Source organism: Leptonotus elevatus, chromosome 14 (genome assembly GCF_054856555.1).
Source record: "Leptonotus elevatus isolate MCC_2025b chromosome 14, RoL_Lele_1.0, whole genome shotgun sequence".
Taxonomy (NCBI): Eukaryota; Metazoa; Chordata; class Actinopteri; order Syngnathiformes; family Syngnathidae; genus Leptonotus; species Leptonotus elevatus.
The window spans coordinates 3,586,081-3,612,660 of NC_141252.1; the positions used below are offsets into that span (position 1 = coordinate 3,586,081).

General features: G+C 43.3%; 1 protein-coding gene across 5 annotated transcripts; it reads left to right on the forward strand.

The window, feature by feature from the left end:
* The first annotated feature begins 523 nt into the window (after positions 1 to 523).
* Positions 524 to 25,409, forward strand: dnmt3ab (DNA (cytosine-5-)-methyltransferase 3 alpha b). Of its 5 annotated transcripts, none has more exons than XM_086095302.1 (23): positions 524 to 686; positions 1,837 to 1,992; positions 3,925 to 4,029; positions 5,564 to 5,870; positions 8,010 to 8,056; positions 9,122 to 9,268; positions 15,130 to 15,453; positions 16,178 to 16,336; positions 16,428 to 16,535; positions 16,677 to 16,833; positions 16,954 to 17,106; positions 18,080 to 18,124; positions 18,197 to 18,276; positions 18,350 to 18,462; positions 19,467 to 19,650; positions 19,749 to 19,833; positions 19,967 to 20,112; positions 21,096 to 21,186; positions 21,272 to 21,420; positions 22,158 to 22,258; positions 22,574 to 22,643; positions 22,721 to 22,839; positions 24,648 to 25,409. In XM_086095302.1, exons 2-23 carry the CDS (start codon positions 1,933 to 1,935, stop codon positions 24,787 to 24,789), a joined length of 2,892 nt encoding a protein of 963 aa, XP_085951428.1. In that variant the 5' UTR covers positions 524 to 686; positions 1,837 to 1,932; the 3' UTR covers positions 24,790 to 25,409. The 5 variants fall into 5 exon arrangements, with proteins under 5 accessions (XP_085951428.1, XP_085951429.1, XP_085951430.1 ...); XM_086095303.1 differs by having other exon boundaries at positions 22,158 to 22,243; XM_086095304.1 differs by lacking the exon at positions 9,122 to 9,268.
* Positions 25,410 to 26,580: the final 1,171 nt, after the last annotated feature.

A 26,580-nucleotide genomic window follows, 5' to 3' on the forward strand; every position in this document is an offset into this window, starting at 1 on the left:
TTTTAAACTAATATCGCAGATTCAGTTACATGTTTTTATTAGACATTGAGTCCGATCAATGTGACGTAATAGTGTTGGTTGTTTACATGTTGTAGTCAGATAAAACCAATGAAATACATAACTGTTTGTTTCAGATGACATTACAAGTCTTTTTCTTGCAACTGTGGTATCTTTGCAGTATCTAGCTTTCCCTTTTTTGTGTCTCATTTTTGGAAACCTCATATCTTTAAACCTTCGATCCAGTTTCCATTACAGATCATAAATAATTTTATGAAAGGTAAATTTAATTAATACATGAAAACAATTCGCCACGTTGTTTTAAAGTGCAACTTTATTTGAATGAATACATGACATTTAAAGCGAAAGCACGATCCAGGGCCGAATACAGTGGTTACAGACAGCATTGTGCGACGTAATCCTGAGGGCGTTAGGACCCGGCGGCGTCCTATCGAGGCAGCGCGCCGGCTCCGCTGCAGTGAGCGAGAACCAGAGAGCGAGCCGAGTATCTGGAGGAGCTGTGACCGGCGAGGGGAGGCGGAGGACGGGGAGAGAAGAGAGAGAGGGGAAGGAAGGAAGGAAGGAAGGAAGGAAGGAAGGAAGGAGGGAAGGAGGCGCCGGGAGGAACAGACGAGAGGGGAGGAAGAAAAAAACGGAGGCCCTCCCTGGACGTGGGGGGGGGACATCGGGTAAGTGTTCGATTCCCTTACGTCCGTTTACGGCCTGGTGAGGAGAGGGGAGGGAAGACGGAAGGGGGTACGAGGGGGGAGTCGTGGCGGGGTAGCGGAAAAGGAGCACATTAGGCGGAAGGAAGGAGGAGGTGGTTGTGGAGCTGGTTGATATTTGCCTATTGGACAGCTTGACGTGAAGAAAATGATGGACCGCGAATGCAACCTCGCTAATCGCTGACGAGCAAGGCCTGGAAGAAGAGCCCCCCGATCCCCCGGGTTTTATTGCAGTCAGACCCGCCCCCACAACCCCCCCCCCTCCTTCATCCCTATTATATATATATATGTGTATATATATTAGTCTCATTCTCAATGAATTATCTCCGATGACACCTTGTGGTGCCTTCTCGTCAGCATCCAAACCGACGCGGAGCAAGTGAACGCATCACCTGTGCCCCTTTTTTTTTTTCTTCTTCTTCTTTTTTTTTTTCTCAAAGCACTTACGTTCAAGTGCACAGGGAATTTTGAGTAACACATTTAAAGGTACAGCATGTGTGCTTGAATGCATGTGCTCGTCCATAAAAGACACTTTGACATCCTTCTTGTGTACACACAAAACTGCCGGGTTGAAAGTAACCCAATTTGGGTGAAATAGCAGCGACAGAGCCAATGCTGGGTTATTTATACGTTGGGTAAAGATTTTGATAACAAGGGGTCAAACTAGCCATACTGATGAGTTACATTTATAGATTAATTTGATACCAGGTTATCAGTATAGTTGTGTTGAAAGGAACACAAATGTTATTACCAACAGCGAGTCACTCACCTTGGATGTCAGCTTCCGATATTAATATACTGGAGGCTCTTCCTGCCCATTTTTATCCAGGCTTTGAACCCTGACCCCACACGTCCATATTCAGCGGTGTCAGCCGCTGATCCCTCCAGCCGACAACAACACTTCCGTGTTATGAATGTTATTATGCTACGTTTACTTCAACTTGGGTAAATGTAAAAAGTAAGCCAACTCCTGTTTATGGCCGTGTATAAATCATGTATAGTTCACTGTAAGATTCCGCTGTTGTGGGTTATTTAACTCCGATGGAAGATGCTGTAGTACGCCTGTAAAGGGCACTAAAGGTCACTCTAGAACTTATTTATTTTTATTTTCCAGGAGAGGAGAGAAGAGGGGACATCTCAATTTTTTTCTCCCTTTTTCATTAAATTTTTTTTTTTAGTTTACTATCTGCCATCTCCCGCCCCACCCGACATGCCGTCCAATGCCGTCGCGGCTGCATTCACAGGCTCCGACTCGACGGGAAGCAGAATGGTGAGAAAGCAAACAACGCACGCAAGTGTTTTTTTTTACTTCCCCAACCTGCTTTGTTCAGTTCAAAGGCCTTATCACACTGCACTTAGCAACGAACGTGCAGCACGCCGTCGACGAACCCGTTCATTGTGTATGTGCTGTGGGGGCGGGGCATGACAGGAGGCCGTTTGCTGCCACGGTGACGCGCCTCGAATTGAAAAAAAGAGTGGCGCAGTGATTTCCGAGTGCTAAGCGTAAGTCGAACTGTGCACATGCGGGGAGTTTTCGATCTTTTGGTGTTTTGCTTGACTAGCGCAGGAATGGAATGGAATTCAGCCGACTCCCAGCCAGTCGAAGCGGCCGAATTGATGCATCGCATCTTGGGATTCCTTTTTTTCTGCTGCTCGTCTCCTCCTCCTTAAATATGGATTATGTAGTCTTGAAACTGCTAGTAAGTCTTGAACGTAGTCTTGGAATGTAGCAGAGTCAGCTACTATGTTGCTAGCATGACATATACAACATACATGATTCAGTTTGCTTTTGTTGAACATTTCCACAATTTGCTTCTTCTTTTTTTTTATGCAAGGAATTTGGTTAAAATCTACAGTGGCAAAGGCTAATATTTAGCGAACTTGGTGAAAGGGTTCATCACAATCCAAAGAATGAGCCGTATCACTTAAGCTTGGCTTTGTTGAACTTTGCTGAAATTAGCATCGGTTAAATTGATTGGTTACGATCAAGGAAGGCAAAGGCCGAATTTGACTGAAATTGTTGTGAGAGTCCACCACGATCCGAAGCACAAGTTATGTCACTTTGTATTGGTTTGGTTGAACTTTTTTGAAATTACTTTTTTTTTTGCATTGAATTTGGTTGGATGCTTATTTATAACTCCCGTATTGGCCGGCCTGTAACTGGCGTTTATGCATCGTCGTACGCGATGGCACCTTGTGACGAGGGCGTCGGCTGGCGTCGAAGAGGACGTGGAGGATGAAGATTGCTGGGGAGGCGTGTGTCCTCTTCCTCCCGTGTTCCCATTACACAGTACAGCCCTTGTTGCCTGGCAACAGTTTTAATCAGCGGCTACTCAGACAGAAATAGTGCACAGTCGGCATAGTAGCCGTGCCCCCGGGCTACGACACAGCTTCCTGGTATTTGTTTGTTTTTCTCCACCCACTTCTGCCCTCACTCCTCCTCCGAAACGAGGTTGAAGCTGAGCGTCAAAATGGCGTGACGTTACCCAATATGCAAATGATGCCGCTGCACCGCTAGCATCACACGAGGAACCTTAAATGAGCCAAGACGCACATCCGTAAATGAGAAAATCCAGGGCGACTTCGCAGTGTAGTAGTATTGCTTGTTTTTGTTAAAAAATTCAAGGGGAAAAAACAATCACATTAAATTGCAATCGCAATATTGAGAGGGATAAAAATCGCAAATTTGCAAATCATTCAGTCGAGAAAAATCTCATAGCTCGCCATAAAAGAAATTGTCATTAAAAAGTTGATACACCAGTTCATCATGTAACTACTGCCATCTAGTGGAAGTGCATTTAATTGTCACTATACTGTAAGTCATTGGTATGGATTGGTAAACAAAAATGCATCATTTGTAGGAAATAACAAAAATGAATAATAAATAATACAAAAGCAATTGTTTAATAAAGTAAAAGTGTCAAATAAATAATTTTATGATTGTATATTTAGATTTCACTTCATTATAAATATATTAATTACGAATGAATGACAATGAATTATTATTTTACTATTCAAAATATTTGACACATTTCTTTGAACAATTTTTCAACTCAATCTACAAATAACGTCATGTAAACCGCTGAAAAGTTTACGCACCCCTGATCGACAGCCTCTTTCACACAACAACCTTACAAAATGGCCGAATTACATATGAAATCGTACAAAAGCAAGTTACAAAGTTGTGTTGTTGCGGTGGCAGGGTGACAACACGACGCCGGCGACGGAGGACATCGAACCTTTGACGGACGAGGCGAACAACGTGGCCGTCGCTGCCAAGCCGGCGCGGAAACGCAAACATCTCACAGTGCGTATCTCGACTTGATTTCACGTACGACTTGGGACATTTTTGTTCAAACCAGTACGAGATCGCAGCGTTTACGGCAGCACTCAAATAGATTACGATTTAGAGTGTTGCGTGTGCGCGTGTCTGTAAATGTGCTATTCCGTAAGCTGCTGTAAGCTGCCTTTGACCTTTGCACGGGGCCAAGCAGAGTTGAGCGTGTCACTTCAATTTTGTCGTGTTGCGACTTTCTCCGACTGGCCCGCCGCCGACAACGTCCGTTTTTGAGCTTCTCTCGCACGCACTAACCAAAAATTGGACTCAAATAAGATGACTCGCTGCTTTAGAATCATTTGAAATTAGAGAATATTTTTGCGTTAAAACCACTGCAGCAAGCCAAATGTATCTGGAATGTTACGTAAGTAAATGTAACGGCATACATGTTGTCATTTCTTGTCTGCACGCATTCAATGAAATGTTTGACACGGGCGTGTCCTTTCTCTTGCCAAATGACATTCCCCGCATGTTTGTGTGCTGTCGCAAGAAAAAAGACTTGACAACCTCCAAATATTTACAGAAAATTGTTTAAATTGAACATAATTTTGCATAGATAATATTTCTATTACAGTTAATAGTAGGACATTGTAATAATTTAGATTTGTGTAATTAAATTTAATGGATATTTGTAATATTACAACAGCATTTTTATCAATAGTTTTGACAGTGACAATGTTACATTTTGAATGTAATTTTTAATTCATTTTATGTTTTTTGTTTTTGCATTTTGCAACAAGAAATGCCAATGATGATTGAAAAAAAAAATACAGTATATGCACTCTATATACTATAGTGTAAAGAGATTCAGTTTCTCATTTGCAACGGAGACCTGGCAGCAGACTTGATAATTAGCATTTTAATTCAATTTATATTTTTTCATGTAGAAATGTAATGCATTTAAATAATTTTTTTTGAAGAAGGCTATAATAGTGCAAAATGTGGAAAAAGTGAAGCCCTGTAAATACTTTTGGAAGCACAGTATACTTTATATGTCACAGATATAGTAATATATATTTTTTTATTTTTATTTTAAAAGTTCATAATTAATATTTATACAGTAATTTTTTTGTGTGCAATTTTGGGCAGTCAGTTTTAATTTATTTTTAATATTTTTAATAGCTGAATGTTTGTCACAACCTACCAAATATTGTAACATAATGTAAAAAATATAATAATTATTATTATTATAAGAATAAATGATGATTTAACCAATGTCATTGATATTGTAAAAGTTTTGGCCTTTTTTAGAATAATAAAAATGCGTAAAAAGGGCAGTCAGTTTAAATGTATTTAATATTTTTAATAGCTGAATGTTTGTCACAACCTGAACCTACAAAATATTGTAACATCATGTAAAATCATTTAACCAATATTATTGATATTGTAAAAGTTTTTGCATTTTCCGGAACAATAAAAATGTGTAAAAAGTGAAGGTGCTGTGAATCCTTTACTAAATTCCAACACTGCGTACATGTGAGTGAACATCAACATCCTTCCCCAGATGGAAAGTGGCGGCGGCCCCTTCAAAGATGGCGTCCACAGCCACCCCGGGACCCTCCACAACGGCGATACCGGCGGCCACCTCCGAGGCAGGACGTCCGACGCCTGCGCCCCCAAGCCGGAGATGAGGGAAGCGGACAACGGAATTCTCAGGAAGCTTTCATCCTCCCCCTCCTCTTCCTCCTCTTCTTCTTCTTCCTCCTGCCGGCCAGACGACGGCGTCCAGAGTCCAAGCCCCGGCGAGAGGGACGAGCGGGCGGCGCCGCACAATAAGCGAGGGAGGCGGAAACTGGAGCGACCCACCAAATGTAAGTTGTTTGTGTGATTTCTACATTTGGAATGGACATTCACGTTGGCGTTGGCCAAATACTTCCGGTTGGAAGGTCAATAATATTATTTTAATAGTGCAAAATGTATTATTATATTATTATTATATATTTATATGTATTATAAATATTTTTATTTACATTTAATTTGTGATTTTTTTTCCTATTGTGTAATATTTACAATCTTTGATAGCGTAAAATGATCATTTAATTAGATTTTTTTTAACTTAAATAGTGTATTTTGTATGTATTACTTTTAACAGTAAACCTTTAAAAATATATATTTAATTGTAATTTTGACAATTTTAATCACAAAAACATTATTTTTATTAAACTCATTCACTGCCATTGACGGTTATAGACGTAAAAAAATAATTGTAACTATTTCTATTAGTTTAAAAAAAAATTCTACTTTTGTTAACTAGAGTATGAAAACCTAGATTTATTTTTTAATTGTACATTTAGAACAGATATACAATTTGTGATTAATCAGGAGTTAACTATTGAAGTCATGCGATTAATTACGAGTACAAATTGTAATTGCCTGACGCCCCTATTTTTTTTAACAATCATCTCGTCAGGCAATTACATTTTTTTATTGTAATTAATCGCATGATTTCACTAGTTAACTCACAATTAATCACACATTTTATATCTGTTCTTTTTTTTCTTTTTTTTTTTCTTTTTCTTTTTTTTTTTTTTTTTTTTTTTTTTCGTTTTCCCTTTTTTTTTCGTTTATATCTGTTCTTAATTAATGTACATTTTCATACTCTTGTTAACAAAAGTGGGAAAAAAAGGTTAAACTATTAGTTCAAATGAATTTTTGACGTTTATAGCCGTCAATGGCAGTGAATGAGTTATGGTGAAGTTCCAAATGTGCAATAGTACAAAACTGTGCTATTTTTATAAATATATTTATAATTTTCATTTCCTTTTTAATAGTAAAAAGAAAAAAAATTCAATAAGTGTTCATAACAGTGCGAAATTATAATAGTAGTAGTAATAATAATAATAATTGTAGGTTGTTTTTTTTCTCCCTCAACCTCCCTCCCATCCCAATTAAAAAAAAGAAGAAGAAAAACAGTCCTTCCTTCCTGTGATCTTCCTCACGGTCTGCTTGTGCATGCAAAGAAAGCAATAAGTCACGGCGGCTCCTCGGGGAGGGAAGCGATGACAGGCCGGGACGGAGATGAAGCCGAATACCCCCCCCCCACCCCCACCCGACCCCCCCGAATGCCTCGCTCTCACTGACCCGTGACCTTGATGAGTGGCAAGGAGGAGGAGGAGAAGAAGAAGAGCAGAGCACAGCATAGAGCGCCACCTGGCAGCAAGCCCCGGTCGGTGCGCTCAAGCTGCGGCCTTCGTGGCCTCGAGGGTTTCCTAACTTGAACCGGCAACCCTTTCTTGAAACCATCTCACGTCAAATGCGGCAAAAACGCGCTTCAGGCCAGAAGATGGCAAAGGTTCGGTTGAGCTTTTTGTAGAAACGGCAGCGGAGTTCATAAACGGACCGCGTGCGGTGGAAGTTGTTTTGTCAGCTGCCGTCTCTCGAGGCCAAGCGGGACCTCCATCAATCCTAAAGATGACGGTGGTTAAATAAAGCGCCTGGGTAAAAATAAAGCAAATGTAAACGTGCCGACGCGGGTTGTGTTTTGTCAGCCTCGCCTACATTCAGAGAGAGAAATGATGCAAGTGAATTTTCTTGGCTCGGCGGCTCCCATTTTTCCGTCCATTTTCGAGAGGGCTTGTCCTCATCAGCGTTGCGGGAGGACCTGTGGGTGGTTTTGAGTCTTCGGTGAACCTAAGATGACTTTTGGCAAGACAAGCGAGGTACGACTTGAACTGGTCGGCAGCCAATCGCAGGCCACAAAAAAGCAACCGACCATTCACGCTCACCTTCACACACTTACGCTTTTATAAAGTGGTGATGTTGGTATCGGGTCCGAATTTGACGCACTATGCCGAAGTGGACCTCACCACCCATAAAATCTGGCTTGAATCGATTACAACGCTTCTTGCGGGGTCGCAGGATGGTAAACTTTTCAAGATGTCGCAGAGAAAGGTGCAGCTCGCCAATGGCAATGTGGAAATTAACCGTTATTTTTTTTTTTCCCTCTGCAGATGTGGAGCACACGGAGGAAGATGACAGCGAAGCCGTCAAGAGCGAGGTATGAGTGAATTTTGGACCGCTACCGTCCCGGGCTACTAGTCAGCTAACATAGCTTAGCATAAAGACTGGACGAAGGTTGATATTTTTGGGATGCAACCAAATCTGCTCATTCCGCATCAATCTCAGGCTACCAGACAATTACCGGAAATGTCGATTAGTATAAGAAACGGAAGACGGTTGATATTTTTTTCAAATGTGATTGAGGAGATGACCAAGTTTCCATCTTAGCATATTTTAGCACAACTACAAATAATATTTTGGTACGTGACTGAAGAGCTGACATTTAGCGTAGCTTAGCATTAAGACGATTGAAACGCGTGCGATTGAAGATGAATCTGATCAATCTGCTCGTTCTATAAAAGTCCCAGGTTACCCGTTAGCCTAGCTTAGCATATAGACCAGAAGCAGGCTGATATTTTGGGATACAATTGAAGGGCTAACCAGACAATTAGCTGAGCTTAGCATGAAGACAAGTAGCGGGTTAATATTTTGGGATATAACTGAAGAGTTGAGTTGTTTTCTTCATACAAATCTGGGGCTGCTCGACAGTCAGCGTAGTTTAGCATAAAACGCGATTGAGAGGGCCGAATGATCCGCTTGTTCCGTACATATCTACGGCTACTAGGCAGTTAGCATATCTTAGCTTGAAGATTAGAAGCAGGTTGATATTTTGGGATGCACCCGAGAAGCTGACTGATCGGCTTGTTCTGTAGGAATCCTGGACGAGCATAAAGTAATCCTAAACTAGCATAAAGCCCGGAAGAAAAATACGGGGCTACTGGACAGTTAGCGTAGCTTACATAAACACAAACACAACGCTATCCACTGTGAGGAATGTCTTAAAACGGAACATGACGGGAAGCGGAACGCTAGATCTCGTCCTTTACGAAATAAATGGTACCTGGTGTATAAAATGTGAAACGTCAAATACACTTGGGAGTTTTTTCCGCCAATCCGGATGCTTCTTTTTGCCAGAGAATTGAAGAAACGAGTACCGGTAGCTAATGTTCCTTTTTTTTTTCCTTTTTTTTTTTTTTTTGGGATGTGGACACCCAAAAAACAGGGCGATCGAGGGAGGCTGCGAGGGGGAGTTGGCGGGGATATCAGCCTACGTCAGAGGCCCGTGCCCAGAATTACCTTCCAGGCCGGAGACCCTTATTACATTAGCAAGCGGACCCGAGAGGAGTGGCTGGCCAAGTGGAAGACGGAGGTGAGTACCACAGCCACCGCCATTTTGAGTGAGGCAAAACTGAAAGGGGGATTTCCATAGAGCAGCAGCAAGGGTTTCAAGATGTCGGGAGTTTCGCAGCCAAGTGTATTTGATGTGTCATTGGATATCACATGAAGGTACCATTTATTTCAGCGGATTTCCGGGGGTACGGGGGCTCACATGGTTCCCACATGTCCTGCCTTTGTGCTGCCAATTGTGTTTGCGAAGGGGGGGGTCACGTAGCTGCGTTGATGTCATGCGCTGGAATGCGCCTCCAGTGCTCTTGCAGTTTTTAGATGGGCGATGTTACGGCTTTGAAGGGAAGGCTCGCTTCATGAAAATATGAGGACGTCATTGACTCGCTGACGCTAACGTCGTTTGCAAATGTTGACACGATGCTTCTCGCATCTTTGCATCATGTTTGTCTATCTGTATGTGCCTTCTGATTGGACGGCGACCAGTCCAGGGATAGTCTGCTGGGATAGGCTCCGGCTCATCGTGACCCTAATGAGGATTTTCAGTTCCGAAAACGGATGGTACGAGTGGTTGGAAGTCAGACAAAATGAAGTTTTACACAGATCTGATATTTTGCATTTGTGCAAAATCGGTGATTGGCTGTCAGATCATTTGCCGATCGATCAATGACATCATTGATGGATCGTGTGCTGCCATTCTGTGCGGATATTTTTTTCCAATTATTTTCCAATATCTCTCAACACTTTTTGTCTGGGAGGGCACGTTTTTTCATTCAATTTTCCTTGTATTGGATGTTTATTAAGGTTTTGGGGAGAATTTTTTCAATTATTTTTTTTCTATGCATTTCAATGGGTGTCAATTTTATGCAAATTTGGGCCGGTTGACGCTACAGTAAATAAACACGTTGTTTCAATAGATATATTGATCTTTTGAGTGGTGATCGGTTATCTTCTGTTTAACTCGTTAATCGGCTCCAGAATCCTGATCGGTTAAAGTCTACTTTGAATTAAATTGGTCGACTTCCTGTTCAATTTCGTGCGTAGGCCCTAGAGTTCTTCATGCCACCTGTAATGGTAAACATCCAATTTATTTTTGATGGGTAAGACTGGTGTTGGGAGATGATTTATTTTCGAACATAGACGATGTGTCAAACTGGCAGTGGTGATTTTTTTTTTCTCTAACTTTCTGCGGGGCGCGCCATTGAGGGAATTGACCAAAAATGGCCCACTTCGCAGTCATGTTAACAAATGGATTTTTTGAGACATTTTTTGTGTACATCTCCACCCAATTTGGTGTTAACAAGTGAAAAGTGAAACCGGTGTTCATTCCAGGTTAAATGTCGCTCCCAGTTGTAAAGTGGCTCGGCTAGTGCGACTTCATATTTCCATTTCTTCCGCCTTTTGCAACCCCTCCCCCAGTACGCCTTCCCCCCTCCTCAGCTCTGCTCAGTGAGCGGCCATAAAAATGTCTGGGGGGAGGAAATATTGCCAAATTAGCGGGACTGACGAGGCTCCCACAAGTGAACCGCCATGAAATACGAGGCAAGCGGTTCCACTTGTGTTGAGTTTTCCACAACAAGAGGCTCGACGGGAACGACTGATGTTTAAGCCGAGTACACGCCTAAAGATAACCGCGGGTAATATATTGACATTCGTTCCGTTTTTGAGTTACACCGGCAAAGAAATTTGACATAAAGTGGGAATGAATCACTTGCTGCACAACAAATTTGATCTGAAACGATTAAGTTTAAAGGTAAGCAAAATGAAAATCAAGCATACAGTGCATTTGGAAAGTATTCACAGCGCTTCACTCTATTGTTAGTCTTACTCTAAAATTAATGAATTGTTCTCCTTTTTCTTTTTTGAGTTTCAAGCAGAAATTGAAGTTACGAGCGCTAAACAGTATGATGCCACTGTTTAGCGCTCGTAACTTCAATTTCTGCTTAGCAAACCATTCTTCAGAGAATAAAGTGTAATTGCACATCCACTACAGTAGGGGGCAGTGTCACCCTCATTATCAGTGTGTGCAAGGAGTTTTAGCTCCTCTGCAGAGGTGTACTCACTACTCACAAAAATGTTATAGACAAATGATATTATTTATAGTCGCAGCGGAGAGTTGAGGGTGAGCACAAAATATTTTCTTCTTACTGGGAGGTGGGGGGCAGGTGTGGGGGGGGGGGGGTCATTGCCTTAAGTTGACAGTAGCAGATGCGGCAAAGTTGCAAACTTGCAAATGTGTGGGTTAACTCTACTGTTCTATAAAAGTAAAATGTATAACTTCCCTTGACAAGAGCTTTCTTTTTTCTTTTTTTTTATCAATTTGCCAAAATGTCTATATTTATTTATTTATTTATTTAGGCGTGATTATGGGTTACAGTATAGTTTGTAGATTTTTGAGGATTTTTTTTTAAATTGCATTTTTAGTGTAAAGTCATACATAACATGAGGAAATAGTGAAGTGCAGTGAACTTTCCGGATGCACGTAATGATTTAATTTGAATTTTTGCATTCTAAAGGTCACAAATGAAAAGAGGACACAAGGGTTAAAAATATGTTTTGCAAGTTTATAGGACCCAGGATGCCACTGCATGGCCCACATGGCGGCTCGGGGGGGGGGGGGGGGTCGCTTTACCACACCGCAGCCTTTGCACGTTGTGTCTCTTTTGTTTTTCTTTTTTCTTTTTTAAGTGCGCCTGCTGTTACAGTGGCTCTCCCTCCCCCATTCTCAGCCATGGAAATGACTCCGCAACAGTGCAGATTTTGCAGCGTTTTGCGGCAAATTGTCATGCAGGCGCCGCACTCGCAAGACAACCTCCTCCTGGCCGGTCGCCAGATGCTCGGCGGGTCCTTTCCAGCCAACCAGAAATGCGTTTAGGCGACCACCTGACCCCGAATTCCCAGACAAAGAAATGTGCATGCCTGTGTGAGTGAGTGGAAGTGAGGGAGGGGGTTGAAAAAGGAAAAAAAGAAAAAAGAAAGTTCCACACTGGCTGGACTATGAGGCTCGTGGTTGGGTACGTGCACTTGCATTATTTGCTAGCATGCATGGATGGTGATCCATTTGAGTAGAATATGCTGACCGCAGTCATTTTTTTCCCAAACGGGACTTGTTGTTGTTGTTGTTCCTCTTGTGTTGTGTGTGCCATCTGCCTGGGAAACGGGGAATGCTAGCGAGCATGCGAGCAGGATTCAGCAGAGTTGCTTGGGCGGTGAGGAGGGGGGGGAAAGTTTTTTTTCACTCCTCCAGTGTGGGTTGATACGTGCTGAAACTATTTCCTGTTTGACTGCGGCACTATGTAATGTAGTAGTAGTAGTAGTAGTAGTAGTGTGGGTCACGTGTCATAGATTCGTAATGTAGGGAACATGAAGTTGATCAATGATTTAAGAAATGAGCGTTTTCAGGCATGGCAATTATCCGGCAACATTTTGGTGTAAATATGGTATAATAAGCAGCACTTTGGAAAACAGTTCATCAAAAATGAAGATTCAAGAAGAAGAAGCATTTGGAAACGCCGCTTAGCTTAATGCTATTGAATAATGCAAAATGCTACTGGCATGCTAAAGGTTAGCTTTGATTCTGAGAGATCAATTAAAAGCTGTCCACAACTTAAAGCCCATTGCACACGAGGCCGAAACGGAGTGTTGGTTTTCATGAGTGATCGAGACGGCAACGTCGAAAACACACCAACCAATCAAAAACGTGCATGGCCTTTCACACATACAAAAAATTGTTTCTGGGTTGTAAGTGTAAGCGAGACACTCTCCTTATTCTTGTCCGTTTGCTCCTCTTTGTGGCAATCTGCTGCTTCTTTTTTTGACAATCGCATGTTTTTGTGGTTCAATAAAAATACAAAACCAAGGGCGCAGTTTTCATACAAATTGAAAATTGGCCTTTAATTTTTTTGGGGGGAGATCATAGTGCTTTTTAGGTTTATTCTGAATTTTTACCCCAACATTGAATATTTGTAACTCTTTGTCAAATCTTGAGCGTAACTTTTGCCATTTTCACCCGATTAGCCACTATGCTAAGCTACGTGTAGCTAAGCTACGTGTAGCTAAGCTACGTGTAGCTAAGCTACGTGTAGCTAAGCTACGTGTAGCTAAGCTACGTGTAGCTAAGCTACGTGTAGCTAAGCTACGTGTAGCTAACTGTACAGAGCGGTCCATAAGACCAAACTGCTCCCGCTGCGTCTTTCCTGCCTGTTGCGCTGCAGAGCCCGCAAAGGTCAAACTTCCTTTTGTGCGGCTGTCGCATTGCGTGAGGAAGTAAAAACGCGTTTCGTCTTCCTGTCGCTCTGGTTTTGAGAGTTTTCAGAGAAGACGCGCGGTCGGGTTTTTGTCATTTGGGAGGGATTTTCCCCGCCTCTGAGGTCCCATTGGGGGGGGGGGGGTATCGGAGTGAACCCAAGGCAGATTGTCATCGGGTCCGAGTCCTCTGCTAGAGGCAAAACACAAAGGTTAATCCAAAATTAGGGTTTCCAATTGGTGGTTTAAGCAAGGGTTAGGGTATTCATGAAGGTTTTAAAACAAGATTAGGGTTTTAAATGGTCTGTGCTGTGTAGTTATTGTAATGTCGTCCTAAGTATCAGTGAGCGCTGTATACGAAGCGTCAGTGAGTGTAAATCATCAAGACTGCCTTCTTTGTGTCTTTCTCTGCTTCTTAACCCTGTTTGTCTTTGAGAAGAGCCCAAGCCAACTACATTGTGAGGCCCCTGAAAAGGAGAGAATGGGGTGGGGGTGCGGGGGGGTTGCATTTACAAGTGGGACAAAGTCCAGAGACAAATCTGGGCCCCTTATACACCAGGTTTAGGCAAACTGTCCATGTAAAATTGTTTCTCTTTAGAGTCATTCATTCTCATTTTTAATGAATAATTCATTAATAAAATAAATACATAGTTGTTCAGTGTAAATGTAAAATGCATTTAATCAACGAATGGTTAAATGTACAAGAAATAGTATTTGTTTCGATATAGTCTTGTCTGCTTGGAGCCGAGGTGTCGGTGGTCTAGTTTTTGCTGTGGTCCATGTGGAAGCTGGAGCAGCACACAGGACAGGACTTGAGCATGCCAAGAGGCCCAGCGAGCGAGCGGGCGGGCGAGCGAGCGCCATGTGGCCCGCGAGGCTTTGAAGCAGCCAAGCGGGGCTACAGCGCGGATATTTATAAACCGGCAACAGCCTCTTGATTGAACAGCATATGTTTCTACTCCACGCCCACCCTTAAAGGGGGCCTATTGTTTACCGGACAGACGTGCGCGGGAGGAGGGGCTTATTTATTTATTTTGTCCTGACGCCTTTTTGACGTATGTGCAGTGCTTTCATGAGTATGCAGTAGGATTTCTGAAAAAGGTTAGGTTGCAAAAAGAGGGCTGTGAGTCTGTGTAAGATGTGCCTGGGTTAAGGTTTCAAATAAGGGTTGGGTTTTAAATGAGGGCTTCAAGCTAAGGTTCGAGTTACAAATGAAGGTAAGGCTTTTCGTGTCGGGTTTCAAGTCACAGTGAGGGTTTCAAATGAAGGTTTCAAGCCTGGGTTAACGTTTCAAAGTTGGGTTTCAAGTCATGGTTTCAATAAGAGTTTAAGTTTGTGTTAAGGTTTAAATTAAGGGTAGGGATTTCAATGAGGGTTTGACTTTTGAATACATTTGTCAGAGCCTGGGTTAAGGTTTCAAATAAGGGTTTCTATCTATGAGCTAGACTTTCAAATGAAATGTTCCAGCCTGGTTTAAGGCTTCAACAAAGAGTAAGACTTTCAAAGTAGGGTTTGAAGCCTGGGATAGGCTTTAAAATGAGAGTTTGGAGTTAAGGTTCATGTTTAAGGTTTGTATTTTCAAGCTAAGGTTTTGGTTCCATGTCGCTGTCGTCCTCACTTGTCCTCGTCGCTTTGTTCCAGGCAGAGAAAAAGGCCAAACTGACGTCAGCTATGAACACAATAACGGATCCGGATCCAGGCAAGGAAACCGATAGACCGGAACACGAGATTTCGCCGAGTCAGCGTCTGCCAGTTTCCAAACCGAATCCGCCGCAGCAACGCCGGCCTCCGTCGCCTCAACGTCCGCCGCAGTATCCGCCGCAGTCGCAAGCGTCTTTGCCGCAACAGCCGCAACAGCAGACCGACCCAGCCTCACCCACCGTGGCCACCACGCCTGAGCCCGTCGCCATTGCAGGTGTGGACAAGACCTCCCCCAAGGCTGCGGACACTGAACCCGAGTATGAGGTAGGAAGACGACAACCTTGTCCAGAAGTTTTTAACGCTTATTTATGTCCTAGAAAGACCGGACAGATCATTTTCTGGGTTACAAAACATACAATCCTTAGAGTAAAGATTCAAGACAAAACCCAGTCCGCAGGTTGACCAGATATCTGGTTATCCAGGGTACATAAACCAGGATTCAAACTTTGGGTTTTCTGGCATACAAAAGGAGGACATCTGGACTGGCGGATACAAAAACCCTGTCTTAGGGTGACCACCAGAGGTCCTGTTGTATGGTGTCCAGAAACGATGATTCTGAGTATCTCTGAGTACTTTCCAGAAACAGCAGATATGAAAACCCTGTCAAAAGGGTGACCAGGCACTCGGTTTTCTGGAGTACAAAAAACAGGATTTGTAGTGAATTGTTTCTAGAAACAGTGAATAAAAAAGAAATTTCAACGGAGGACCTGGTTTTCCAAAATACCAAGATCCTGAAACCTTGTCCTTCGGGGTTTAGAGAATTCTGTTCAAAAAGGCTTCCTAACTGTGATTCTAAGTGGATAATTATTTGTAGAAACAGCAGGTAGGGTTTTCTTAGGTACGAAAAAGAGTAACACTTCCCAAAAAATCCTTGTCATAGAGTACCCATCCGTGCGGTTTTCTGGAGTATAAAAAGCAAAATTCACCACAATTGGAGACTCGAAATGAGATTTCGGAGCGACTAAACGCTGTCACGCGGCGTTGGCAGGACGATCGCGGTTTTGGCATCGGCGACCTGGTCTGGGGGAAGCTGCGAGGCTTCTCGTGGTGGCCGGGACGAATTGTGTCCTGGTCGATGACGGGACGGAGCAGAGCCGCCGAGGGGACCAGATGGGTCATGTGGTTCGGAGACGGGAAATTCTCAGTGGTGACTATTTTCGTTTATGTCCCAATATTGAGATTGTTTTGATCGATTTCTGAATTATTGACGGAAACATTTTCTCTGTGTCCTCTTTCAGGTTTGTGTTGAGAAACTCTTGCCCTTGAGCTCCTTTAACAACGCCTTCCACCAACCAACCTATAATAAGCAGCCTATGTACAAAAAAGCAATTTACGAGGTTCTGCAGGTAAGCCTGGGCTACGCTTTCAAAATTTGGGTTTAAGGGTTTCTAATTTGGGATTCGTGTTTGTCTCGTCTTCACCCTCAAATCGGTGAACTCGCGAGCCACGTGGGACGCGCTTTATGCCGTCCAATCGTATTCCCCCAGGTGGCCAGCAGCCGGGCAGGCAAAGCCTTCGCGCTCCGTCCAGACAGCGACCACAACGAAAGCTCCAAATCTGTGGAACTCCTCAACAAGGACATGATCCAGTGGGCTGCGGCCGGCTTTCAGCCGACTGGACCCAAAGGCTTGGAGCCGCCGGAGGGTAAGAACGAGAAGAAGAAGAAGACCCGAGTCAGGCTTCTGTAAGGTTTCCGCACGGGGGTTTACGGTTTCAAATCCGAGTTTCAAGCAGAATGGTTCCGCTCTGTGTTGAAACCCGCAGAGGAGCGCAACCCATACAAGGAGGTCTACCCGGAGATGTGGGTGGAGCCGGAAGCCGCCTCCTACACGCCGCCGCCGCCACCCGCGAAGAAGCCTCGAAAGAGCACCCAAGAGAAACCCAGGGTCAAGGACATCATCGATGAAGGGACGCGAGGTACGATTTGTCTACTGCAAAGGAATACCACGTCTCTTAAGGCCGAGATACACGATCCGACGTCGGCCAAACGTGACCGACGCCTTCCCTTACGTAAATACACACCGCACCGACCCCGACGGTTACGTACCTTCAGCGCATGGGCGAGAAGTCATTCCCCTCCGTACCATCGGAGGCGTTGGTCATTATTCCTAAAGGCAACCGGAAACCTCTTTACGGGGGCGGGATATAAAAAACGTAAACAATTCATCCCGGTTACTTTTTTTCTCTCACGATGTCCTCCCACGTCAATGGAACCCTTGTTTTTTTTTGCACAATATCGTATAATGCTGCCATTGTCAACCCTCGCTCTTGCGGTTGTCGGTAATATCGCACCATGCCGCTCTCTCTTGAACCAAAGAGACAAAGTCATATTCTGGATCTTCTGTCCAGACAGACGTTGTACGATCAAATGCGGAGGCGTCCAGCAGGGTGAGGATGAGCGGGAAAAATCATGGTCCAGGCTTTCCATCAGTAGTGTTTATCCGCGTTCGTCGCGTCCTCTTCTTGCCCCGTGCGCTAATTCGCTAGCTAACGAGCCGACTTTACGACAGTAATTTATACACCGAGCGGACGGCGCATGCCGTCGGCCCGACGCTTTCCGACTCCGCACGTCGGATCGGTGTACCTAGGCCTTTATACTACATAATAGACAAGACTCCTGTGGTGCACCACAGGGATCCCTTCTAGACCCTCTTTTGCTCCTGACTCGCATGAACTTTTATTAGTCTTTTGAAAATCAATTGACGACCTCAACATTGAGGAAAATTCCTAAATTTTTGCAAATTTGAGTGGTTCAATATTAGGGTTTAAAGCCTTCACCAATCAACACGCAATTAGGCGGACATTTCTTTCATAAGAAGATGCACTAAAAAGTCTTAAAGACCCACACGTGCAATCGAGCCTAATCCAACTCATCGTGTTGTCATTTCAGAGCGACTCATCCATGAAGTGAGACAAAAGTGCCGCAGCATCGAAGGTAAGTCCCGCAAAGTGTCACGTCCAAGAGTTTTTCAACTTTTGCGACATTGTCCACCAACTCTCCACGCAGACATCTGCATCTCCTGCGGAAGTCTGAACGTTAGCCTGGCGCAGCCGCTGTTTGCAGGAGGAATGTGCCAGGGCTGCAAGGTAGGCCCGGGTTCGACAGACTCGGCGCCAACTGCTGGTCAGCCTCCATGTTGATGATGTTGTATTTTTTCAGAACTGCTTTTTAGAGTGCGCCTATCAGTACGACGACGACGGCTACCAGTCGTACTGCACCATCTGCTGTGGCGGGCGGGAGGTGCTCATGTGCGGGAACAACAATTGCTGCCGGTAATTTGTGGATCACTACGATGTTTTTTTTAGGCCAATGCAGATTCCAGCATTCGGCAAAATCAAATTCAGATAACCAATTAAGCAGCCGATTAATTAAAGAAATATATAGCTTACAACAACATAGACAGGCAGAATATCAGGCTGTTTATCAGTACTTTGTGCTTTATTATTTTTTTGGACGTTACAACCGAGTAGGGCTTGGCAATAAATCGAATCAATTCGATTAATCATCATTTTGAAAATCGAATCGTGAAAAATGTGCTAAATCGTGAAATTGAATTTTGTCTTCTGGATTATTAAAAGCTGTTGTTCTTATGTTCTGTTGCATCCAGATGTTATTGTGAGTTGTGATTTTCCACAAGTGGCAGAATGCTGAATGGGTGGTTTACAAAAACATGCTTACAATAGCTACCAACGACTTCATTGTGGCAATTAAGCACAAACTACGAGTGTTAAGTTGATGTCAAAACTGATTTAGAATCTGTATACAGGACACGTCTGAAAATTTTGCACAGGAATTATTTTTGAATAAATGAAACCTTTTATGTTTTTTTTTATGCTATGCATACAGAAGGCATTGACTTTTAGTTTCTGACATGAAGAAATCGCTTAAAGCAATGGTAACGGTCAGCAGGTGGCAGCAGAGCATAAGAAATCAGTTGCAACAAGCTCTTTTTGCCAGTGTTTTCAACAATGTTTTTCCCAATGAAAGAAGATACTCTTAATCTTTCTTTTGATCGGTTCCATGTTTTTATAGCAATAGAACAGAATATCCTGTAGACCTTGCAAAATCAGTCCAAATCCAGTAAAACAGCCGGGAGCGAAGTGGGTTGCTTCAGTGAAAATGGTTGGGAGTGAATGAGTTAAAATCGTAATCGTCCTGAATGACTGAAAAAAATGGCGATTTTATATCATTCAAATAAAGTCAAATTAAACTGCTGCCCAAAATTCTGTCTCGGTGTCCACCGTCGGATGTCACAAAATGGCGTGCATGTGCCCAGGTGCTTCTGTGTGGAGTGCGTGGACCTCCTGGTGGGCCAGGGCGCCTCCCACGCCGCCATCGAGGAGGACCCGTGGAACTGCTTCATGTGCAACCCCAAGGGGGCGTACGGCCTCCTGGAGCGACGGCCCGACTGGACGTGCCGCCTGCAGCACTTCTTCGCCAACAACCACGACCAGGATTTCGTAAGTGGACGTCACGCGTGGAACGGAATGGCGCCGTTTGACGCGATCGACCTCCATCCGTATCGTAACGGCGTGTTCTTCTCCGCATGGCGCGACAGCAACCGGCAAAGCTTTACCCGCCCGTCGGGGCGGAGAAGAGGAAGCCCATCCGAGTCCTGTCGCTATTCGACGGCATAGCAACGGGTACGGTGTTTTCCCGCCGATACGCATGCTGCTGCTGCTGCGTTGCCCGTCAAAAGAATATCGTGTCGGATGCCCGCTTCCCACGCGGCTGTTTTTTTGTGCGTAACGACTGACGGGCCTTCCCGGCGCTCAGGGCTGCTGGTGCTGCGCGAGCTGGGCATCCAGGTGGAGCGCTACGTGGCCTCGGAGGTGTGCGAGGACTCCATCACGGTGGGGCTCGTCCGGCATCAGGGCCGCATCATGTACGTGGGCGACGTCAGGGGCGTCACGCGCAAACACGTGAGTTCAGCCCATTCCACCTTGAGAGAGAGACGATGGCAATCGGTAAACGTATTTGCCGTTCACGGGTGAGAAATTTGCTCCCAAAAAGGTAGAAATACGGTCTATTTAAATATTCAGCATCCCAAAGACGTATTTATACGTTTTTCTTAAATGCTACGGCATACGGAAGGCTTTGATGCAATGGTAGTAATTACCAGAAACCAGCAGGTGGCAGCAGAGTATAAGAGATCAACTAGGGCTTGTTGCAAAAAAGCTGTTTTCCCCCACAGATTTGTGAATAATGATGAAGCGGAAACAGATAGAAATATACTTTTTTGTCGCGATGAAAGAAGAGACTTTTGGTAGCTTCCATGTTTTTTGTAGCAATAGAACAACATTTTCTGTGGACAACCAACATCAGTCAAAATCCAATAAAACAGCCAGGAGCGAAGGGGGTTGCTTCAGTGGAAATGGCTGCAAGTGAATGAGTTAACGGCCATTTCATCTACTTTTGTGTCTTTCGCAAAAGTCAGCTGTGTCCAAACTATGGCCCGGGGGCCATTTGCGGCCCTCCATAAATTTTTAAGCGGCCCGCAGCAAGAATGTCATCTGCTACTAATACATTTCTTTTATGTACTGTCGAGCTTTTCTAAAAGTCAAATCGTTTCTTTTCATAACGCTGTGGTGTATTTTCGTCGATTGTTCCAAATATTGAAACGATCGCGTGAATGATGAAAACGGTCATACAACAGATTTTTCCTGTTTTGGTTCCGAATCGAGAGACGAGATTGGGCTGCTGTTCAGTGCAGGGGCTGATATTTTCTGGTGGCTTAAAGGGGGGCCTCGAACACCCCAAAATCTTGTAAAATCATAAACTATTTGCTTTTTTTGAAAGCTGTTCATGAAGCAGTTGAATAGAACAAAAGCCTGACCTTTGCATTCTTTGGTTTGTCTGCATGTGGCCCTTGGAGGAAAAGTGAAACGGTGTCTTATCTATGCAGATCCAAGAGTGGGGTCCCTTTGACCTGGTCATCGGCGGAAGTCCGTGCAACGACCTCTCCATCGTCAACCCTGCCAGGAAAGGCCTCTACGGTGGGTGCGAAACCAATTTGACGTGTTGGATTGCGGCTCCATGCCAAAAGCGTCCGTGACGTCCGTGCGGTCCGTGCCACAAAAGAGGGCACGGGTCGCCTGTTCTTCGAGTTCTACAGGTTGCTGCACGAGGCCCGGCCCAAGAACGGGGAGGAGCGGCCTTTCTTTTGGCTCTTTGAGAACGTGGTGGCCATGGGCGTCAGCGACAAGAGGGACATTTCTCGCTTTCTGGAGGTACGGGAAGCAGTGGAACTCAGATCGCACCCGCGTGCCTCGGGAAATCATTAGGGGCGGGTTTAAAAAGTACGAGAATTCATATCGAATCGATTTTTCTTTTCTGTTTTTATTCCCATAAATGAACAAGAAAATATAAATTTAAAGGCCATTTTTTTGGGGGCATCTTACTGTTTCCTTGAAATGTACTGTTCGCGTGAATTTCAAAGTATTTTCGTACATTTGTGAAAGACCTGACTTATTGCATTTTATGACAATTCAGAATTTATATTTCCAATTATTGAATTAGAATGATGCTGATGTCAAAGTTTGTGTAACACTTAAGTAATTATAACACGTGTTATTTTCATTCATAAATAAACCAATTACTTTTAGTTTTTTGTTCCCGTCCTTGTTATTTAAAAATAATTGATGTTCTATAATTCATCAATTTCGGATCGAACAGAAATCAATCGAATCCCCCAATTTTTTTAAATCGATTCGAATCAATACCCAGCCTTAGAAATAATCAGCAGTACCAAACAATAGACTGATGCCCCCTAGTGGCAGCAGATATTAGCAGTAGCCACAGTCAAAAATATTGGCCAAAATTTTTCACTGACATTTCTGATTGACTTATTTTGAGACCGATACCAAATTGGAATTCAAATGTTCACATGGTCCAACTTGCAGCGAAGTGGGTCCTTTCAAATGATATTGACGGGTATTTTTTTTTGGTGTCGCCATCTGCTTGACAGTGCAACCCGGTGATGATGGACGCCAAGGAGGTGTCGGCCGCCCACCGGGCCCGCTACTTCTGGGGTAACCTTCCTGGCATGAACAGGTCGGTGGGTGAATGGTGAGGGAAAGCATCCACGTGGACTCAAACACGAAGCCGGGATTGCTTAGCTTAGCTCAGCTTATAAAACCAATTTCTGCTTTCACGCGCTTGTTATGACAAATGTTTTGCCGAGATCGCACAGAATACCGTACGGTCCCGCGACCGGCGTAACCCGACGGGAAAGCCAAGCGGAAATGAGGCGTTCGCATAGATTTGGAAAACGTTGAACGATAAATTGAGGAAGGTTTGATTTTGAAGCACTTTACGTAAGGGTTTGAGACTTGTGGAAGTTGTCGACTTGCTCCCATTGATTCGTCTCAACTCCTCCCTCAGGCCTCTGACGGCCATGCGCAATGACAAGTTGGACCTGCAGGACTGCTTGGAGCACGGCAGAACCGCCAAGGTGCGCCGCGCCTGCCGCCGCCGGCGCGTGCCCGCGTGTAAGCGGCGAGCTCAAATGTTCTTGTCGTGTATTGTCAGTTTGACAAGGTGAGGACCATCACCACCAGGTCCAACTCCATCAAGCAGGGCAAGGACCAGCACTTCCCCGTCTTCATGAACGAGAAGGAGGACATACTTTGGTGCACCGAGATGGAGAGGTAAGCCGTCCATATTTATGGCTTTTTGCATCAATCTGGTTCGACGTTACAAAACCCGGCTTATGTGAACAACGAATGAACACTTTTTTTTTTTTAATAGCAGTTTTATGATTTTGTATGAATCTGCTTAAAAGTAAAGTCAACATTGAAAGTCCGTGTAATTACAGTTGTTTGTGTGCTGTCAGCACGAAGGATAGACTGACTGATTGATCGGGGGCCGATATTTGGCATTTTGACGAATTTCGAATCGATTTCTAAACCTAACGGACGATCATAGTTGAATGTAACGATTTATTTACATTTTCAGTTCACGTTACACGTCATAGGAGATGCTGCTGACCGTGGGAAACAACAAACATGTTGTGGGAAACAACACAACTCTGAAACATTTGTTTTTGATTGAAAGTAAAACAAATATACATGAACATTTTAGTTATTTAAACATTTTGGAAATTTTTATTTACTGGAGAACACTATAAGGCGCTATGATATTTACTTGCATGAGTTCTCATTTAACTTAATTTAAGACATAATTCTGACTCCCTGAACGCTTTTTTTTTTTAATTTTAAAGCAAAGATGTCAACGATAATAAAAAATGAGCAAACCTGAAAAGTTGTTCAATAAACATACGGTTTAAGACATTTCAACAAAGTTAAGTGTTGGAATTTGCATTTAAAAATACTTTTACACAAATATTTTTCCCCTTTTACTGAAAAAAAAAAAATCGGCTCCAAATATCGGTTATCAATATCCTTGACTACTAATAATCGGTATTGAATCGGCCCGGGGGGAAAACATATCGGTCTATTTCTAGTTCACACTCCATATCCAAATGACCAACAAAACCATTTTTATTGCATTTAATCACTTGTTGCAAAATTCTGATCAAATATTGTCAGAATCTTCAATGAAAAGTTTGGTAATAAATCGGTCGAGTTTCTGTCGTTTGTGCTCTGTCAACACTGCACCTAAATGACTGTCGATTTTGTATTTCTTATGTTTTTTATGACTCCATATGCTTAAACATGATGAAAAACCAAACGCACTATTCAAATAAAATAAAAATACACTTCTGGTGCTAAATCTGTTGAAACGACTGGTGTGTGTACTGCGTATCTCGACGGCCAATAAAAACACTTTTTATTGCATTTTTATGACTGAGGCTTACTGCGTAAATCCATTTAAAGGTAATAAAACAGCAGACGTTTCAATGGGGGGGACACACTTCTGCTACTAAATTTGTGTAATTAGCCATTACTGTCCAAACTCCGTCTGTAAACGAGCAATAAAAACTTGCTAAATTGCATTACATAATTCTAGGAATAATTAAAAAAAATATATAATAAATCTTAATAATTACTGTGAAGCGGGGCGAGACCCTATTCCACGCCGAGCCGTTGCCACTTGACAAATAGTAAAGACATACAGTAAATGGTTGGAAAGGTTTCTAAAATGACGAAAAGACCGTACTGTCAAATTGATTTTAAAAACTTGATAATCAAAGTGGAAAAAAGCAAATCTTCTAACCCTTTAAAAGAATTTCAACTCTGGGCTGACTTCACTTCTGTTGGCAGCAGCACAGCAGCTCAATGCTGCTTCACCGTGTGTGCTTTGATGTTTTGCCCTCCACCAACAGATCCCAATCTGCAGATCTCAAAAATCCTACTCGATTCACATTTCTTGAATGCTTTCAGGACCCCGAACCGTTTCATCATTTTTTCGACCAACAGCAGCATTTAAAAATCGATTTTCTCCATCTGAAACCATCCGTTATGCAAATTCAGCGTCTTCTCTGCGTCTACCTCAGGATCTTCGGCTTCCCGGTCCACTACACGGACGTGTCCAACATGAGCCGACTGGCCCGGCAGCGCCTGCTGGGACGATCGTGGAGCGTTCCCGTCATCCGCCACCTCTTTGCACCGCTCAAAGATTACTTCGCCTGCGTCTGAGCGCCCCCTTTTGGCCGGCCTTTTTTTTTTTTTTTTTTGCGGCGTCAGAGCCTCCAGAGTTTCACGCTCGGAAACCGCTTCGGTGTAGATTTGTTATCCTTATTTAATAGTTTTTTAGCAGCGTTATGATCACCTCGATTTGTTTTTGTGCGAGCGATACTTGGGACTATGCTTTCGGAGAAGAGCTGAACCGTGGGGCGAGCGTACTGTACGTTTCTTTGCCGTGCTTCCGGCGTAAAAGGGGGCTCTAAGAATCAAAAAAAAAAAAAAAACCACCAAGATCACATATACCTCGTTGTTTACAGCTTCTGAAGGTAATAAATCAAAAAAAAAAAAAAAGGTACTACTACTGTAATATGGCTCCAATGCCACGGTGCTCCGCAATGGCGGGAAATGTCGTCAACTGGGAAAAACGAGGGGGAGAAAAAAAAACGAGCTTTTTTTTTTACAAGTTCTTACTGGTGCTCACTTCTTCACAACTCGCCTTCCTGAAGTGCACAAACTCTAAGCTAAGCGACGATGTTTCCCGCCGTTGGGAAAAAAATATGTCGCGTTCCATATGGACCGACGACATTTACTGTATATTTAAGGTGAGGTGCAAAAAAAAAAAAAAACAACAACAACAACTTGACAACATGGTGCGGCTTCACAAAAAAGTCCTTCTACCTTTTTATAGCAATTTTTTGTGTGCTGTTCTATCAACATTATAAAAGCACTTTTATACTTTTATTTCCTTTTTGTATTTGAATTTTAAATCTAGGTTGATGTGATTTGTTTTACCATGATGTGAACTACCCTGGCGCAATACTTTTTTGTATACAGTAGGGCTGTGCCAATAGTGGGATAAAAAAAAAAACTTTTTTTTTGTGTGTCTTTGAATATGTGAACGCTTTTTTTTGTAGGACGCGTTGTATGGTCAGACCGCCTCCTGCTTTTGCTTGTTGTAAAGCGGCGATAAATATACGTCGAGTGTAATACCGCCCAGGTTTGCTTAAGATTGTTTCGTGCATTTATAGAAGACATACCTTTTGTAATCAAATACACACACTTCGCACCACTAACCTCGCCACAAACTAAAAAAAAAAAAAAAAAAAAAATCCAAACCAAGATGACTGCCAGTAGACGTCCTGTTCACCCGTTGGTTAAAATCTGAAGTGTAAAGAGGAAATGTTCATATTCAATATTTTCCAGGAGGAAGAACAAAGTAAAAGTGTAACTATTATTACTGACGCACCCCCTAGTCGCACCCCTATTTAGGAAACCCTTGTAGAAAATGTTTTGAGATGGTTCAAAATTAAGCGAATAAATGATCTGGATTGTACGCTGCGAGTTAAAAGTGGAGTTGGTGCACGCCCACATCATAAACCAAAACAAAAGAATCACAATGGGGGTGGGGAAGGGTGTCAATGTAAATGTGTATATATCAGATGCACCAGTTTGAGAGGGCCTGGCAAACCCCCCCCCCCCCCCCCCAAAAAAAAAATCCTAACGTGTACAACAAAATTAGCCGACTAAATGATCTCGGTTGTAACAGTTGGCGCACCCCCATCGCGTACACCAAAACAAAAATTCAAAACATAGCCTGTTTTGTGTATAGCTACGAGAATTTACATTTACTTGTTAAAAAAAAAATCTGTTAAAATATTTCTATATATCAGACGCACCCCCGGAAAGGCGCTCGCGCACCGCTGTTTTGGGATCCATGGTGGGATTTTATTATTCATATTTTTGGTAATAATTGCATTTAGCTTAAACGTCAACAAAATGAGTTATCTAAATGATCTGACAGTT

Coding starts and splice junctions, on each gene's coding strand:
- dnmt3ab (XM_086095302.1), top strand. CDS start 1,933: ATGCCGTCCAATGCCGTCGCGGCTGCATTCACAGGCTCCGACTCGACG. Junction 5,871..8,009: donor ACTGGAGCGACCCACCAAAT/GTAAGTTGTTTG, acceptor TTCCCTCTGCAG/ATGTGGAGCACACGGAGGAA. Junction 18,277..18,349: donor GAATGTGCCAGGGCTGCAAG/GTAGGCCCGGGT, acceptor GTATTTTTTCAG/AACTGCTTTTTAGAGTGCGC.